The sequence below is a fragment of the Macrobrachium rosenbergii genome, chromosome 23 (assembly GCF_040412425.1).
Source record: "Macrobrachium rosenbergii isolate ZJJX-2024 chromosome 23, ASM4041242v1, whole genome shotgun sequence".
Classification (NCBI taxonomy): Eukaryota; Metazoa; Arthropoda; class Malacostraca; order Decapoda; family Palaemonidae; genus Macrobrachium; species Macrobrachium rosenbergii.
Genome location: NC_089763.1, coordinates 6610923 through 6629904, shown reverse-complemented (window position 1 = coordinate 6629904; position 18982 = coordinate 6610923). Strand labels below are relative to the sequence as shown.

The 18982-nt window shown below is 35.6% G+C and overlaps 1 protein-coding gene across 1 annotated transcript; it reads left to right on the top strand.

Moving 5' to 3' along the window:
* The first annotated feature begins 10322 nt into the window (after nt 1-10322).
* On the top strand, nt 10323-13066 carry LOC136851145 (uncharacterized). Its single transcript, XM_067125108.1, has 2 exons — nt 10323-12495; nt 12950-13066. Exon 1 carries the CDS (start codon nt 10642-10644, stop codon nt 11743-11745), a length of 1104 nt encoding a protein of 367 aa, XP_066981209.1. The 5' UTR covers nt 10323-10641; the 3' UTR covers nt 11746-12495; nt 12950-13066.
* The last annotated feature ends 5916 nt before the right edge of the window (nt 13067-18982 follow it).

Below are 18982 nucleotides of genomic sequence, written 5' to 3'. Positions count from 1 at the left end.
CTATTTATCTTTAGGAAGACAAGTGTTTAGAAAGCACCCAACAAGAGTTCGAATCTCTTAATAGTCTATCCATCATAGAAAGGATTCACAATAGTCTATCCATCATAGAAAGGATTCACAATGAACTACTTCCTATTGCCTATAGTAATCACTATATTAATGGATCCTAGATCCGATGCACTAATCTGCCAAGGCCATCCATTAAAGTTTATCTTATATAAAGACTATCTCAAAAGCTCAATCCATTCGTACTAAAGCTATTTTTAAACTCCTAAAAGGTAGGAACCAACCTGGCTCACACCGGTTTGAACTCAAATCATGTAAAATATTAAAGGTCGAACAGACCCACCAGCTAAACGGCTACACCTAGCTGAAATTTTAATTCAACATCGAGGTCGCAACTACTCTTGTCGATAAGAACTCTCAAAGAAAATCACGCTGTTATCCCTAGAGTATTCTCGTAATCCTCAAAGAAGGATCAAACACTAATCAACACCATAAAATTTTATAGACAGTTACATACTATATCTAGATCTCCCCAACGAAATATAAACCAGGCAAAGCTACTTTTCACCCACATCGCAAATTAAGCCAAACTTACATGAAGTTTTATAGGGTCTTATTGTCCCACTAAATAATTTGAGCCTTTTCACTCAAAAGTTAAATTCAGACATCGCAAAAGAGACAGCTCATCCCTCGTCCAAGCCTCCAATTAAAAGACTACTTACTATGCTACCTTCGCACAGTCAAATTACCACGGCCCTTTAAATAAATCAGTGGGCAGGCTAGACCTTATAACTAATTCACACAGACATGTTTTTGATAAACAGGCAGGGACAAAATTTGTTGAGTTCCTTCCAAATGCCTCCCCAAATATTTAAAATATGAATAACACTCAAACATGAAAATCAACTTTAACTGTACTTATATAAACATTTTATCTATCACTTAAACAGTAAATGAAATTTTTACTAAAAACAGCAAGTACCTTACAAATATAAAAACAAAAATCAGTATTACTTTAATGTTATACTAAAATGGCTGATTTTAAACCCACGTCAAACGAAAACATACAAAGTGCTTGACAAAACAACGGGCAAGAAGCTCATTCCTCCTACCATTGCTATTAGATTAAATTTTAACCCAACACAAAATTAAATTCATTTAGTAAAAACCAGATGTACAAAGACCGACTAACGTATCACCACTAAAGATTCATTACAAATCACTTTACAACGCAAAAAAGCAATAAAATCTAGCTCTCCTTGTTTCGGGACCTCAAAATTAACATGCCAATATAGTTCATCCCTGATACAAAAGGTGCGAAGATCAAACACTACTTTACCTAAATTCAATAATGATTCCATCACTGTACTTATTAACTAAAATCTACAAACAAAATTCTATGAAATACTAACTAACAAAATCAATTAATCTTTTTATTAAACTAAACTTTAAATAAAATCACACTAATAACAAGCAATTATTAAGTAGTGCCTCAAAGGCAATCCCTCCAGCATAAGTGGAGTTTTTAAACATTAGCTACAACTCGTACAACTACTATGTTACGACTGATCTCACTTTAAAGAATGAGAGCAACGGGCAATGTGTACATAGCCTATTCTAGAGCTATTATCAGTCTAACATATTAAAAAAGAAATACAATTAAATTCACCTTCAAGACCTTATTTCAAAGAACTATTCGTTTACAAATATAATGTACTGTAACCCACCGATATCTTTGCCATGGGCTGCACCTTGACCTAATATACTTAATACAAATTAATTTCTATGGTTATATTAACACACCGCATAATAATGGTGGTGTACATACTGTTCAACAAGACAAAGTAAGATAATTCGTGGCATATCGTTTTAATGGCAGGTTCCTCTAACTAGACTTGGATACTGCCAAATCCTTTAAATTTCAAGATCATAACTGATACTAATCAAGTAACATGCTTTAAGTTTAGTATAACAGGGTATCTAATCCTGGTTTAAATCTAAACTTCAATGGCCTCCAAGAAGATCCACGAACTTCAACTTTACTACTGAACTGTAAATTTCACCTCTTAACTCACTAACAGAAAAAACTCACAAATACATATCCTGTAACCAATAACTTATACCCTCCATATTTACTCCCAGTTTAATCCCGGATGCTGGCACGAATTTAACCTGAAATTCCTGGAATTACTGGATCGAAGAACTACTCCAAAGCCAAATATATATACTGAAATCTAACTAAACAAACCATTGACTTTAATTATCTCGCACCTAGTTACATGTAAATTATCCCTAAACAGAGGAACAAGCAAGGATCAAACTTTCAAGCCAAATAAATTTAAAATAAAAAAATATAAAACCAACTTTAAACAATTATTAACTTTAGAATAATATATAAATATACTTAGGAAGTTTTTGGTTGAGATGGAAACCAGATGGAATCTGTCTGATCTGTTATGGAATTGATTAACCAAACTCAATGCTACCACTGTTAGGTTCAGGATAGGATTGAGAAGACTTTAACATGGCTTCCGCAGTTAGATGCTTCAGTTTCTGAAGTTTCTGTTAGAAGTAAGAGAGCAGTCCCACTGGTGTTTGGAGCTGTGGTGCTCATAGAAGCGGTTGCTAGTGTATTAATTTCTAATTTGGTGAGAAATGAACAGTGTCAGGTTTTCTGATAGTCTGCTTTTAAATTACCTTGTTTTAATTGTTTATCTGCTCTCAAATATTTTGTGTAGGGAGGCGAGGTGTCGTTCGTCTCCATTTATTTTCAGAAGGAGTAAGATTTCAGGCAGCACACCGTCTAGTTCTCAGAGGAGAGCACAGCAGTGGTGGTTTTCAGGTGTCACCTTGTGGTTGGTGATGCCAGCAGTAGCAGAGGTTGTTCGCCAGTGATGTTTTTGGAAGCAGCTGGCAATGGTTTTCTGTGGGCAGCGGAGGAGGACCTTGACCTAGTTCCCGAGGAGATGGTATCGAAATGGAGGTGAGCGATGGTGGCTCCTTAGGATTTTGTTCCTGAAGAGGAGTGGGTCCTGAGGATTTTGTTCCCAAAGAGGAGTGGCTCCTGTGGATTTTGTTCCCAAAGAGGGGTGGGAGACTCATGTGTAGTCCTCGGTTTTTTCCAGAAGGTGTTCTTCTGTGGCAGCTGAAAAGCTGTGGTCGGCATGGAAGTGTTCGATAGTAGTCCTCGTGGTTCTTAAAGTGTCTCTCTCTCCGTGCATCTCAAGAGTGGATCTTTTTCGATTCTTATGGTTGTCATTAATATATAACAAGGTTATTATTATGGTCATTAATATATGACGGTTATGGTTGTCATTAATATATGACGAGGTTATTGCTATATGTTAGAATGAGCATGACTCCTGTTTATTTATGATTGTTATTGTTGATGAAGCAAGTGTAGCCCATGTTATTATTGTGTAATGTTGTATATGTCTATCATTATTGACTGTTTTACTGCTGCTTTGTTTTTTTTTTTTTATGTTATTATTATTGTGCAAAGTTATGTTTGTCTATAATTATTGACTGTTTTACTGCTGTTTTCAATTTTCTTTATTTATGGGTTATCGAACCATTATTGTGCTGTTTAAAGTTGTTATTGATTATTATTTTTTATGTTTTCCTGTGCTATCTAAAATCTGGTCTCATGTATACATCTTTTTGTATTATAGTAATGTTAATGAATTAGTTTTAAGGTAATTTGAGTATTTCCTTTGGCACCCTTCTCCTTGAGATTGTCACAGTCCTTCAGACCTCTCCTAGTCCCCAATACTTAAGATCTATTTTAAAGAACCTGATGGCCCCACAGAAATTTGGGTTAGTTACAACAGATACAGGCAGGTTTGGCTAACCAAGGTAAAACTTTGGTGACTGTACAGGATAGTAATGAGAAATTGCGGGAGGGATTTGATACTTTACAAAGTTCTTTAAATGGGTTATTAGTCACTGCTGATATGATGAGGGGAGACCTAGATGTTATGATAGCTTTGTCCTCCTGTCAAACTACCTTGCTGAATATTGAGAAAGAAGTGGAATCCGTGTCATCGGAGATTCAAACACAGATTCAGGCAATGGCTGCTGCTTCTAAGGGGCGCATATTTGCAAACAGTTTTCCTCTCAGATCTCTAGAATCGACTTTAATGAATGCAGCATATCGTCATGGGTCTCAGGTAATCTTTACTGGGGAAAATTTGTATGGATATTATGGTCTTTTTGAGAGTGAAAGTCTCTGATAGGGCGTTGTTTGTGGGAATCCTAGTTAGTAACTTGAAATCTTTTCATAGTTTTATCATTCAATGGGTCAGTAGTAGTATGGGATAGTGAGGAGACTATGTACCTTTTAGGGAACCAGTTGCAACCATTGCCTATCAATTATGAGTCAGGATGTGTGTTAGTGCTTGACAGATATGTCTGCGACAGAAAGAATGTATAACATTTTTTGGGACTTGATACAGAATTTCCATATTCAACTTTAGTATACTGTTCTTTTGTACCAGGATTTTTTGTAAATAAGGGAAGCAGACAATTATCTCTTTAATGATCTTTATTCATGGTGGTTTGTTCTTCTTTTTATTGTATATATGTTGTTCTAATTATATTTTCTTGAGGCTGCCTATGATAGGTTGTGTTATTAGTAATAATTATGTAAATATATTAAATTTATCTTTGGGAGACAAAATACCTATCATATGAGGCCTCAGTTGTTTAATTGTTTAAGCACAATAACTGCTCGTAGATCCCTATACCACAGACGGCAGCAGCATAGACGTCGGTTACGAGCAGCAGACAAAAGGGCAGTTAGCTATTGACTTCAGGCCCTACCACTTCCTCTCTGGATTATATTTGAGTGCCCATGTTAAGCCGGATTGTTTAACAAATGGAATTGAGAGTTTATACAGTTCCTTGTCGACATCTTATGGCTATGTAAAGGTCCATTTCAGCGCATGCCTCTGCATGGGAGGTCAGCCACATACTTCGTAACATCTCTGCTATTACCAGACATCGTTACGTCTTCCTCGTCAGCAGTATCATCCGTCAGCAGATTAATGGGAATGGTGCATAATTTGAGGTACGTCTCCCAAAGAATTAGATACAGTTTTTTGCAGGGGATTAAAATTAGCATTAAAGAATATTTCGTTTGCCTAATAATTATTTGATTCGAAATCGATTCTTTTTCCCGTGTTCACAACCTATCATAGTTTGTCCTAGAAATCTGTGGTTTAAAGTGGATGTTATTCCGTAATTTGTGAAGGTGTTCTTTAAGTTCAGTGAATTTCATTCTTCGGTGTTCGTAATGTTTTTCCTTGCTCACGTAATTTAAGTTTTGTGGGTACGGAGAAAATTAATATCCTTTTGGGACTATTGGATGACTCTGTTAATAGAAAAGTGTTTTATTTAATTTCATAAGTATTTCCTTGTCCTGATGTTTAATTTCATTTGCGAATATCAGTTATTTGTTTTAACACTGTAATGCTGCCCTTCATAGTTACGTAGATTATTTATTTTATATTTGGTAACTTCAGATAACTGGGGCTGGATAAAACATCGAAGGTTCGCATTAGGCATGTGTATCACCTTTCGTTCGTCACTCATCGTACGGAGGTTGCCTATTCATCATAACCCAGCCAACAATGCCTGACTGTGTCTTATTGTAAATAAAGTATGAAGTTTTTTTCATGCATTTTTATAATCATTTAAATGACTGAGTTATACAAATTGAGTCTTTGATAAAGTTTTTGTCCATGGCATCCTCAGCGGGATGTGAACACAGAATCTGCACATTGTTGGCTGGCTTCCTCATGTTTTTTTTGGCCTTTTGTATTGCGCTGATTTTTTTTTCCTATTTGCAAAGTCTGTTTGCGTTATTTATATATATACAGTATTTTGTGTTAACGCTGTTAACATTTTTTCTTGTTTGATAGATTTTCCTTAATTTTTGTGATGGAGAATTTAGAGCTTCTTATTAATTCTCGGAAATATATCCGGTGTCAGGTAACTCGTTATCACAATGATAAGGGTAGTTTTTGTACTTTGAATGCAACGAAGAAAGTAACCACTAAATCTTTGTTAAAGAATCTTTTTGATGAATTAAAGACGTTGAACGCTAAGATTCAGAGTTTGCAATTTTCTAGTGTGGAAAGTGAAACTGAACTAAATAGGGAGTTCGCTCTCTGTGATGGATATAACCTCAAATTGTTTGAATGTTTTTCGCTTTTGGATGAGGTATCTGTACAGAGTTCTTCTAGTGAGGACATTGCTAGGAGTTTGCTTAAAAGCCCAACTGCCCCATTACCTAAGTTTACAAGTGCAGAAGGGGAGGATCTCAATAAATTTTTCTTACAGTTTGAGGAAGCTATTGGTAGATTCTCGTATCCAGACTATGATAAGTTTTTGTTGCTTAAACAGCAAATTAGCGGGCGCGCTTTGATTCTCGTTAATTCTCTTGAAATTGATAGGCAGTCATATGCTCATGCCAAGACTCTGTTGCAAAGTGCTTTGGCTTCTCCTGAAGTTCAGATTTTCAATACCATTAAGAAGTTAACAGATATGAAATTGTCTTATGAAGATGATCCTTTTGAATACATTGGTAAGATGAAATCTATCACAGAATCTGTTAAAACTCTAAATGTTGAAGTGGAGTCATTTTTGCAGTATTTCTTTTGGACGGGTCTGAATGAAACTTTCAGGAATCAATTGATTCAAATAACAAACAAAACTAGACCGTCGCTGATGGAAATAAATGATTCTTTCTTTGATGCTTGTGAGCGTTATCAGAACGCACTGAGTAACTTTAAGAGTAGAAGGAAAGGTTTCGAGAAGCCAAAGTCTTCTAATGTTAAACTTAATGCAGAGCCAAAATTAATCACAAATTTAGCAATTAATGTTAATGAAGAAAGTAGTGAAAAGTTGCCACATTATCAAATCTGTTCACTTTGTGATTCTGATGGTAAAGAGAGTACTCATTCACTTTCTCGGTGTACAGTTTATGATAATCCTAAAGTTAGGTATGAGAAGTTAAGTGCATTAAATGGTTGCTTAAAATGTAGTAAATTAAATCATCGTACTGAAAACTGTAAATTTCGTTTCAAGAAACGCTGCTATAATTGTAATGAATGGCATTTTGGTTTCATTTGCAGTAAAGCTGTGACTAAAGCACAGGTAGAATTTAATAGTGACAGAGAGAGTAGCAAAGGGTCGGATATTGCAGAGCCCAAGACTAGTACAAGTAAAACCAGCAAAGATTCAAAGCAAAGTAATGACTTTAAAGCAAAGGAGAAGGGTAAAGCAAAAAGTAAAAAGGAAATTATAAATGGCATGACCTTTGTTACAGACGCTTTGAGTTGTAGAGACAGTGAATCAATTTTACCCACCTTTACTTGTAATGTGGAAGGAAAATTTACAATGAGAGGGTTAAAGGATGGTGGTTGCCAATCAAATTTCATTGCTGAACACGTTGCCGATTCTCTTAATTTGAAAGTCGTAAAGAGTAACATAGCTCTTACTGTTAATGGGTTTAATACCTCCAAGAAATATGTAACTAAGTTAGTAGAAATGAATGTCGAATTCGGTAACAAACGGTACACAATTGAAGCAATCTGTATTCCCGAAATCAATATCAGTTTAACTTTGCCAGGACTCGATGTAGTAGTTAAAGCCTTCGTAGAAAAGGGTTACCATTTGGCTGATAGTTATTTGCTGGAAGCTAAAGATGAAATATCTGGTATAGATTTCATACTGGGAACTGGATCTGCTCATTGTATTTTGGATTCTACTGTCAGTTTCGGTGAGAATCACTGCTCAGTTTATTCACAGACTCCGTTTGGCATTATGCTCTTGGGTAAGACAGAACAAATAATTAAAGATTTAGATTATCTGCCTGTACTTAATGCTTCGGTGAATGGTAAATGCGATGCAACTCTAAAACCCTTATCTGACGAATCGAGTCATTATCTATGTCTTAGTTTGAATAATGAGAGTACCTTGCTCATGGACCCTGAAGTTACAGACTCTCTAAGCATTCAGTCAAATTTCTCAGTAATTAGCGAGAAAGGTAAATTGATCGAGTCTGAGTTGAGGAAAGCAACAGACGATCGATTACTTGAAGATAGTTGTTTTTACTTTACAAATTACGACTTGACTACTTACAATGACAGTGATATTGAAGTAAATGATCGTCTCGTTAAGTTTGCATTGAATAACACCCATCAAAATGAAGAAGGAAGACTCGTAATGCCATTATTATGGAATGTTAAGTATTCTCATTTACTTGGTAAGAATAAAATTTTGGCAGAGTTAGTATTGAAATCTAATCTGAAGAAGCTTAAAAAGAATGAGTCGAATTTGCTTTTGATGAATGAATCCTTTAAAGAGCAAGAACGATTAGGTATTATCGAGAAGATAGATAACCTAGATCAGTTTTTGGAAAGTCACCCTGAAAGTAGCTTTTTACCTCACATGGGGGTGTTCAAACCAGATCGCAAGACCACGAAGTGTCGGATCGTTTTTCTTTCTAATCTGTGTGGGAGGGAGAGAGATAAACCATTGACTGTATCCCACAATCAAGCTATGTTTGCGGGTCCTGTCTTAAACCAGAAGTTATCTTCTGCTCTCTTACATCTTAGATTCGACAGAAAACTTTTATGCTTTGATATTAAGAAAGCTTTTAATCAAATAGCCTTAAATGAAGCTGATAAAAATAAACTTTTGTTTTTGTGGTTCAGAGATGTGGATCGTGGTGATTTTTCTCTCATTGGTTACAGGAATTTAAGACTAAGTTTTGGTCTTAGATGCTCTCCTACCTTATTAATGTTGGGGTTGTATAAAATTCTTGTATTAGATGCACATAGTGATTCGCCAAAACTTCAAGAGCTTAAAAGACTAATGTATCAGTTGTTCTACATGGATAATGGTGCAGTTTCTTGTAATGATTTTGAAAGTTTGAATTGGGCTTACCTTCAACTTAAGAATATATTTGAACCTTACAAATTTGAATTACAACAGCTTGCAACCAATGATGAAGCACTGCAGAGTGAGATTGATTCAGTATCTGATGAAAAGACGGCAACTAAAGTTAAGCTTCTTGGGATGCAGTGGGATAGAGAAACTGATACTCTTTCCACTAAGCCAATTAATTTAGACAGTAATGCAAATACAAAGAGATTAATTCTGAAGTCTGTTGCATCTCAATTTGATCTGTATAATTTCAATGGGCCACTTATGAATAGAAGTAGGCAGTTTTTGCATGAGTTGCAGTGCAATACGTCTTTAGGATGGGATGATAAGCTAACAAGTGACTTGACTCGGGAATGGAGAAATATTTGTAACCAAGCTAATTCTTCTCCTGAGATTGAGATAAAGAGGTTTGTTGGTAAAAGGGATGGTTCCTATAGACTGGTTGCGTTTACAGACAGTAGCAAATCTATGTATGGTGCAGTGATATTTATCCAAGATGTGGACAGTAAAGAAGTTAGCTTTGTCTTGGCTAAAAATCGCATGGTAAATAAACAGTTGGAACTTAAGAGTGTTCCCTCATTGGAGTTTCAGGCTGTTGCTTTTGGTACTGAAATTTTAATTGATTTGTTCAAGGAGTTGACTGGAACTTCTTGCATAAAGCCTATCAAAATAGTTGCCCTTAACTTGTTCACAGATAGCATGGTAACCTTATCCTGGCTTAATGCTTATTCAAATAAAATTGATAAAATGCAAAAGAGATCAGTGTTCATCATGAATAGGCTCGATCACATTAGCAAATTGTGCGAAATCTTTCCTGTGACATTTAGTTTTGTATCTGGTATTGAGAATCCTGCAGATTGCATAACTAGACCCCTGTCGTTTAAGACCCTATCTAGAACAAATTACTTTTCGGGGCCAAGCTTCCTGTATGATGAGAGTGAGATTGAAATGAGTAAGGGAGATATTTTAACAGTAACTATTCCAAATCCTTTGGCTGAATCAGGCTCTAGCTCTGATTCTTTTCAATGTAACTTGAATGTGAACATATCCTATGATCAATTAGAACACCTTGTTCCCTTGGGTAATTATTCAAGCTTTCAACGGGTAGTCAAGATATATAGGTATGTACTGACCTTTGTAAACAGGTTGAAATCAAAGTTGAAATCTAAAAATGAATTAAAGTACAAACATGTAAGTTCTTCAGAGAATGATGTCCAAAGTGAGTCAATTAAGCACATTCTTAGGAGAGAGCAACAAATTCATTTCTCAGACATTTTTGAGTTTTTTGATAAAGAAAATCCTAGAGTTAAAGATATTCCTAATCTTGTCAAGCAACTTAATATATATCTGGATAGTCAAGACATTCTGAGAGTAAAAAGTAAATTTGGTAGATGGAAAGATGGCAAGCATTGTAATTTTCCAATTCTCTTGCCTAAGAATAGCCACTTAACATCTCTGATAATTTTGGATTTGCATAAACAATTCTCACATGCAGGTTGTTATTCGCTGTTGTCTGAACTTCGCAAGAAATTTTGGATTCCCCATTGCTTCTCTGTGGTAAAGAAAACATTGAAAGGGTGTACTTCTTGCAGGAGATTTAATGAGAGAACAGTGAAGCTAAATCAGAGTCCTTATCGTGATTTCAGGTTGGATCCACCCAACATACCCTTTAGTTATATTTATATGGACTACATAGGTCCATATTTTGTTAGATTGAATGGGCAAAAGGTAAAAGTTTGGCTTCTTTGTTTTACTTGCATGTGGAGTCGTGCCATCAATCTAAAACTTTGTATTGATTTGTCTGTCAAGGAATTTTTGAGAGCTTTTCAATTACATGCTTTTGAATTTGGAATTCCTCAGTTTTGTATGAGTGATCTTGGTAGTCAGCTCACTGCTGCTGCTAATATCATAACTGATTATATCAAGGATCCAGAGACACAACTGTACTTTGAAGAGAATGGGGTGCATCCATTGAAATTTGATCAGCATTTTAAGGGTTGTAGTCAGTTGGGATCGATGGTCGAGAGCTGTGTCAAGCTCACAAAGAGACTAGTGTATGGGGCTATTCGAAATGATGTCCTAGATTTTCGGGATTTTGAGTATATAATTTGCCAGACGGTTCATATGGTAAATCGTCGCCCCATAGCTTTTAAGGAAGTATTGAGGGATGATAGTGGGGATGTTATACCTGACCCAATTACACCTGAGACTTTGATTCATGGTTATGACTTGCTATCTATTAATATTATTCCAGAATTACAAGCTTTCCCAGATATAGATCCTGAATGGTTACCAAGGCATGATCCTGTCCAGTTGATTCAAGATAGTTATCATAAACTTAGAAAAGTTAGAACTCGTTTGATTGAGGTTTACAATAATGAATTTCTAAGTAATTTAGTTACTCAGGCTGTTAACGTTAAGAACCGATATAAGCCAGTCAGTCATAAATCTTTGCAAATTGGAGACATTGTACTTATTAAAGAAACCCACACCAAACCTACTAATTACCCCATGGCAATTGTTAAAGAAATTACAACAAATGTGAATGGAGAAGTAACAGGGGCATTAGTTTTCAAAGGGAAAACGAAAGAGTTGGTTAAACGTCATTCATCGACCTTGATCCCTTTATTAATGGTAAATGAACTGTCTGAACACAGTAAAAGGGCATTAAAGTTGAATGTTGCTTGTCCTGCAGCTGATCATGCTGTAACTAAAAATGGTGTTCGTCCTAAGAGGAAAGCTGCTCTCCTTAGTGAAGAGAGAACTAGAAGAATTTTAGAGGACTAAAAAGGTCAAGGTTTTAGGAATACAAAAAACAAATACTTGAGTAGTTTTTTGTTTACTTATTCAATTTCCATAAAGTTGAAATTGAATCCCCTCCCTGGAATGTATAAAAAGAATGTATAACATTTTTTCTTGATACAGAATTTCCATATTCAACTTTAGTATACTGTTCTTTTGTACCAGGATTTTTTGTAAATAAGGGAAGCAGACAATTATCTCTTTAATGATCTTTATTCATGGTGGTTTGTTCTTCTTTTTATTGTATATATGTTGTTCTAATTATATTTTCTTGAGGCTGCCTATGATAGGTTGTGTTATTAGTAATAATTATGTAAATATATTAAATTTATCTTTGGGAGACAAAATACCTATCATATGAGGCCTCAGTTGTTTAATTGTTTAAGCACAATAACTGCTCGTAGATCCCTATACCACAGACGGCAGCAGCATAGACGTCGGTTACGAGCAGCAGACAAAAGGGCAGTTAGCTATTGACTTCAGGCCCTACCACTTCCTCTCTGGATTATATTTGAGTGCCCATGTTAAGCCGGATTGTTTAACAAATGGAATTGAGAGTTTATACAGTTCCTTGTCGACATCTTATGGCTATGTAAGTCCATTTCAGCGCATGCCTCTGCATGGGAGGTCAGCCACATACTTCGTAACATCTCTGCTATTACCAGACATCGTTACGTCTTCCTCGTCAGCAGTATCATCCGTCAGCAGATTAATGGGAATGGTGCATAATTTGAGGTACGTCTCCCAAAGAATTAGATACAGTTTTTTGCAGGGGATTAAAATTAGCATTAAAGAATATTTCGTTTGCCTAATAATTATTTGATTCGAAATCGATTCTTTTTCCCGTGTTCACAACCTATCATAGTTTGTCCTAGAAATCTGTGGTTTAAAGTGGATGTTATTCCGTAATTTGTGAAGGTGTTCTTTAAGTTCAGTGAATTTCATTCTTCGGTGTTCGTAATGTTTTTCCTTGCTCACGTAATTTAAGTTTTGTGGGTACGGAGAAAATTAATATCCTTTTGGGACTATTGAATGACTCTGTTAATAGAAAAGTGTTTTATTTAATTTCATAAGTATTTCCTTGTCCTGATGTTTAATTTCATTTGCGAATATCAGTTATTTGTTTTAACACTGTAATGCTGCCCTTCATAGTTACGTAGATTATTTATTTTATATTTGGTAACTTCAGATAACTGGGGCTGGATAAAACATCGAAGGTTCGCATTAGGCATGTGTATCACCTTTCGTTCGTCACTCATCGTACGGAGGTTGCCTATTCATCATAACCCAGCCAACAATGCCTGACTGTGTCTTATTGTAAATAAAGTATGAAGTTTTTTCATGCATTTTTATAATCATTTAAATGACTGATTGTTCTTCTTGATGATATTATTTTCTGTATGTCTTTCTCGCTTGTTGAAGTTGCCCTGCACAAATTGATCAGATTGGGTGAACTTTTTCTTCTGCTGTACATACGCTCTTTTATTATCTTGCGTAAGGTTAATTCTTCCTTCGGCACCAGTATATAATTCCACATTTCATTAATTTATGAGAACAACACCCGTGCGGGAAAGAATCTGTCTTTCTAGAACTATAAAACTTTCAAATAGCTTTATGTGACGAAAGATCTATTTCTTTTAAGTTCACATTTCCAAACTTAATCTGTTTACCCGCTACTCCTTTTATTATTTTGCTTTGACCCTGAATTAGCGGTTCTTAACGCCTATAATTTGTTAATGTTTATCAATTATGCTATAGCACACCTGAATCCATATGACAGTACATAATTTATTCTGTATTGGAATTTTAACGATAGGTAAATCCTTCTACTATTTCTTCTTCATCCATGGAAAATACAACTTCTTTACTTAATATGGATAGTGGATGAACCTTCACTTCTCCTTTTGCTAATTCTTCTACTTTAATTTATCTTCTTGAAGGGACTCTTCTGTGGTATTCTTGTAGGATAAATTATCATTGATTTGAAGACTTATTTGATGTTGAGCGGTTACTACTTAATTCAACTATTTCTTCATTTCCTTCTTGTGTTTTAAACCAGCAATTCTTTGTTAAATGTCCTACTTTCTTACAAACCGTGCAGATTCTAGGTTTTCTACACTCATTTGTAAAATGATTTGTATAATTCGCAGTTTTCACAGGCTGTCTTGGTCTGCCCCTTGAGCGGGAATATTCACTTGGGTTGAAGTGTTTGTGTTTGAGTTTTGACCATATCTATAAGGTTTGTGTGATCCACTCTCTTGTTAGGATTGTTTCTTCCTTTGATCTGATTCCATTTTCTTTAGTATTTTGGGCATATTTCCTTGGAAGGTATTTGGTCTATTTCATTTGTCTGGAATTATCATAGAATTCTATTATTCATTTTAAAATTAGGATTATTATTTGACTTTCTCTTTGTGCTTTCTGCTGTTCCTAATGAATTCCTTGATAGATTTATCTCTTCCTTTGATTTCTTCTCATTGTCTTCAATGTTTGAAGGCTTGCTTTCTTGGGATCAAGTTTTATTTTTCTGGAAAGCTTTTCCTCTTCTTTCGAGAATATTATATATGGTTCCAATGACACGTAATTTAATACATGTCGTAGCTCAACTGCTATGGGCACTAGCCTCAAACTGATCCTTGTTGTCTCCTATAGTAATACCTGTCTTCATTAAGTCTTCGGTTATTTTCTTATTGTATCTCCACGCTTATGTACAAATTAGCAATTGTTTTATATTGTGGGTTAAGAAATCTAGTTAGGTTATATAAAACCGTCAGTCTTATTTACTGGTTCCCAGAGTAATAAAACAAATTTCTTTAAATTGTACATAAGTTAAGTTTGCTAAAAATCAGGGAATTCAAAGTTTTATGTGCGCCTCATGTTCTGAGCTGACCAGCAACAAGGCTTCATTTATTTTAGCTCTTTCACCCTGTTATTCCCTGAATTATACGACTGTCTGCATCTGCTGTGCCAATGATTTACAGTATAAAAGGATTCGAGTCTGCTTTGTCAGATTGGAATCATCCACCAGTCCACAGAAGCGTGTGGTATAAAGACGGCCGTCGATTCATAAAAAAATTGTAAGGTGCGAGTATTATTAGTATTATTAGTATTGTTACTATTATTATTATTGTTATTAGTATTAGAATGAGTAACACTATTTTGGTTCTGGTTATTTGTGTTATTATTGTTAGTGTTTCCTTGCACTACAGCAGAGTGGGAATTTAGTCTTGAAATTCGACTTCTAATTGTCGACGGTCTTAAATCGTAATGTGAATGTCTAACAGTGTTCAGTAATTCTTCAAACACTCGTTGCATGTCCACACACAAAAAAATTATTCACTCAGAGTACATCAACTTCTATAAAAATTTTCGTTATATTGTACCAAAATTGCATCAATTTGTCAAATTAATACACAAAAATTAAATTCTATTGAGTTCAAGTACAATTAAAAACCTTTTTCACATAAAATAAATTTTATATAGAACAAGCATCATATCATAAAAATCTACCATTAAGTACAAAATTATATATAACTTCTCAAATAATTATCACTCAAACGAGGAAAAAATTAACTACTCCCTATCTAAATTATTTCACTAACAATTATCATAGAGAGTAATGCTGGTATTTACATAAAAAGAATTCTATTCACTAGAGAGTTTTCTTAATTTTCAATCTTATAGCAAGATGCAAAAAAATATATATATCTTCCTTATTTATTAAGAGAGAGAGCGGACAGTAATTTCAGTTATCGCCAACTTACTGGGTTGTTTTACTGATATCGTGATATCGCTAAATGTTGTGCCTTCCGCGATGAGTGTTTCCCCGTCGGATCCGCGTAAAAAATCTCACTGTCTGCGTTGTTTTTCCGCTGTGGTTTTCTGCCTTTGGAATCTTGTTGAAAGTCTGTGCGCTGTTTTTGCAATGTCGCAAACGCTCAATTTATTGACGGTAACAGTTCAAAATGTTTTTGCTTCGGGACGCAATTAAAACAGTTAAGTTATTCACACTGATGTTCCCTTGTAGCTGCTATTCCTGCATATAAGTTTTGTTCGCTGGAGTATTTATTTTTCTGATATATTTTATTCGTCGTCGTAGAAAAATCTATTTGTTCAGAATTTCGTTTCACTGTAACTTAAAAATTAAAAATTGATAATTTCGTTAATGTTCGTTTGTTCTGTCTCTGTCTTCTGATCCACTTTAGCTGCCCATTTGCTGAGTTTACTCCTTTTTTATGTTCTTTGTTGTATGTTTGTATGGATTTTAGTCTTTCTTCTTACCTTGGTTTCTTTCTGAGAAACTTCAGATGCTTGCGGATGATGTATATCTTTGTATATTTATTATTTTTAAGAATTGATATCTCTCAGAAAGGCGTATAGAGACAAGATCTGTAATTTCTTCACTTTAATTAGTACTTAGTATTATAAAGATCAGTACAAAATTAACAAGTTACAATGATAGAAAATGAATCACTCTTGACTCAGTCTATATGGGGAACACTGAAGCGAGAGGAAGCGAGGGGAGACGTACTCTCCCTTGAAGGACACAGTTCTGAACTCTCCTCTCCTCGTCGGTCTCTAACCCGTTGAACCCCAAGAAAAACTAGGTATCTGCAATCTCCACCTCCCTTTAGCCTTATTGAATGATTAATCAGCAAGGCCTCCCTTCAAGTAGCTGATTGGTGACTGTAGTGGATGGGATTCAAATCTCTCCTCTTAGAGGACTAATTCAGCTACTGTAGTTTCACTACTATCTTCAGGAACACTGACTAATCTGAGTCTCTTCAAGAACAAAAGGTTCTTTTTCTTCTTGGGAAATCTTTTCGTCGTTAGCCCTGGGGAAACATCACTTTCCTGGAACAGCTCTTCTAAGCTCAAAGATCCTTCAGTTGATCCTTCTTGTGTGTGTAAGTCCTCAATTTCTTCATTTGGAGGAGTAGTTCTCTTCATATTCCTGGTTGTAACACAACTTGGAGACAGGTGGTGTTTATTCTTCTCCAAATCTACCATAGGACTAATCTTCATGGTTTGTCTGTCACTATAGGACAAGGAACAAAGGGTATACCACCAACTTCATTACCCAACAAAACATGTACACCTTCAACAGCTAGTGAGCCTTTACAGCAAAATAAACATTTCCTGTCACCAATTCACAGGACAGGTGCAAACAGCATACAGGAGTTACCTCTTCTCCTCCTATACCGTTCAAAATAACTGAATCTCCTGTGAGATTCTTCTCCAACTGTGGGTGAGCACCACGAACTACCACACTGTGGTTAGTCCCCATATCACATAATACCTTGACTGGTACCTGCACACTCCCTCCATGAGTTGCCAGCATACCTTCATAGATATATGGCTTAAAAGCCTCCAAGGTGACCAACCACTCACTGCTTGAAGTTACATTTCCACTGGTGGCTAAACACTCACCTTGTTTAGTCTGTCTTCCCAACAGTCTCAATCCTCTCCATACTGCTCTTCATAGTTTGTCTCACCTGGTCACCTTTGACCTCTTGACCAACTGGTTTGGCCTGTTGTTGTGTCTGATGACTCTCCCGACTACTATGTCCTGCTCTCCCACATTTAAAACAGACAACATAAGTCTTCTGTATTTGTCTTGAGAAACTGGTTGGTGAGGATTTAACATTTGATTGCTGAGGGGTATTACCTTGCATTGTACTGGTAATACCACTAAGATGATTTCCACTAAATTTATTCCTGTAGTTTGGATGAGACTTAAAACCTGAGCGTTGTTGGTTCCTTTCATTATTACACTTGACACTAAAGTTCCTTTCATTACTGATTATATTGTAATCTTCACTCAGTTTCTTAACCTCTCTCTCTCTGAAATAGGCTTTTATGTGTTTGGGAATTCCTCTAAGAAATTGTTCTAAAACTACCAACTCCTCAAGTTCATCCATAGATTTAACTTTAACAGCCTCTAACCATCATTTGAAACATCTTTTCACTTTGTAGACATAATCCAAGAAAGTCATCTTCTCATCCTTTCTTAAAGACCTGAATCTGTCATTATAATATTCAGGGGACATCTGGTAAACCTGTAGCACATTGTGTTTCAGTATTTTGTAATCTTTACACTGATCAGCTGATAAGGCTAAATAGGCACTTCTTCCTTTTCCTATGTAAAAAAACTGATCATTTATCTTCTGGCCATCCCATACCTGAAGCCACTTTTCAAAGTGATAAAAAAACTCATCTGGAGCGTCTTCTGTAAACTTTGGGATTAACTTCTGCACTCTTACCACATCAAATACAGGCTCTTGATTACCTTGTTCTCCCTCTCTTTCCTCTCTTCTCTCTCTTTCTCTTTCTCTTTCTCCTTCTCCTATTTCTTTCTTTCTCTTTGCTCTCTGTTCGGTCTTTCTTTATCTGCCTGTCATCTTTCTTTTTCTGCCCACATTCTCAGCTTAATCAAGTTTTCTTCTCTTTCCTCTCTTTCTTTTTCTGTTTGCACTTTCAACTTAATCAAGCTTTCTTCTGCAACTATGCATCTAAGCTCTGCCTCTGTATCACTTTTCTCTTTCTTTTTAACCTCAGACTAAACATTAGCTGTCATTTACTCTTGCATACTTATATATTTTGCCTATGTTACACTCAATAAGTCTTGTGCCTCTCCTAACTCTTTATCTACTATACCAGAGCCCATCAATGCTTGTGCCTTAATCATATTACTACACACTTCACTGCCACAGGGTAAGACTAAAGCAAACCATTGAGCTTTAGTAAGGTTGGATTCAGACAAATCTTGAATGGAAGCAGCTGCTAAAAATTCCTGAACATTGAAGAAAGCCATTTCCTCTAAGTTACTCATCTAAACAATTTACAATACAAAAACAACAATGTGGTCACTCCAGTATAAACCAGAGTGATATTTTGTTTTGTTTCCCGGGACTGGGCACCAATTTCTCTTGCCACAAAGTGTTCTAAGTACCCGATTATTACACTTACCAATCATAGAATTCAAAACTTACCTCACTTACAGCCAGGTACCTAAACTCTCATAAAAAAAAAAAAAAAAAACACTGAATACCCTAAAGGCAACAGAGATCCCATGAAAGCTTATCAACAATGTGAGGTATCAATATTTAATTAAGAAATATACTAGAATAAAAGGGAACCATTCTCAAGTATTGAAGTATTGAACAACTGTAACTTTTCCTCCTCGATTTGAGTCACTTCAACAAAAACTGAAGGAACAAAA

What these genes read in the sequence shown, in the direction of transcription:
- LOC136851145 (XM_067125108.1), top strand. Translation starts at nt 10,642, where the DNA reads ATGGACTACATAGGTCCATATTTTGTTAGATTGAATGGGCAAAAGGTA.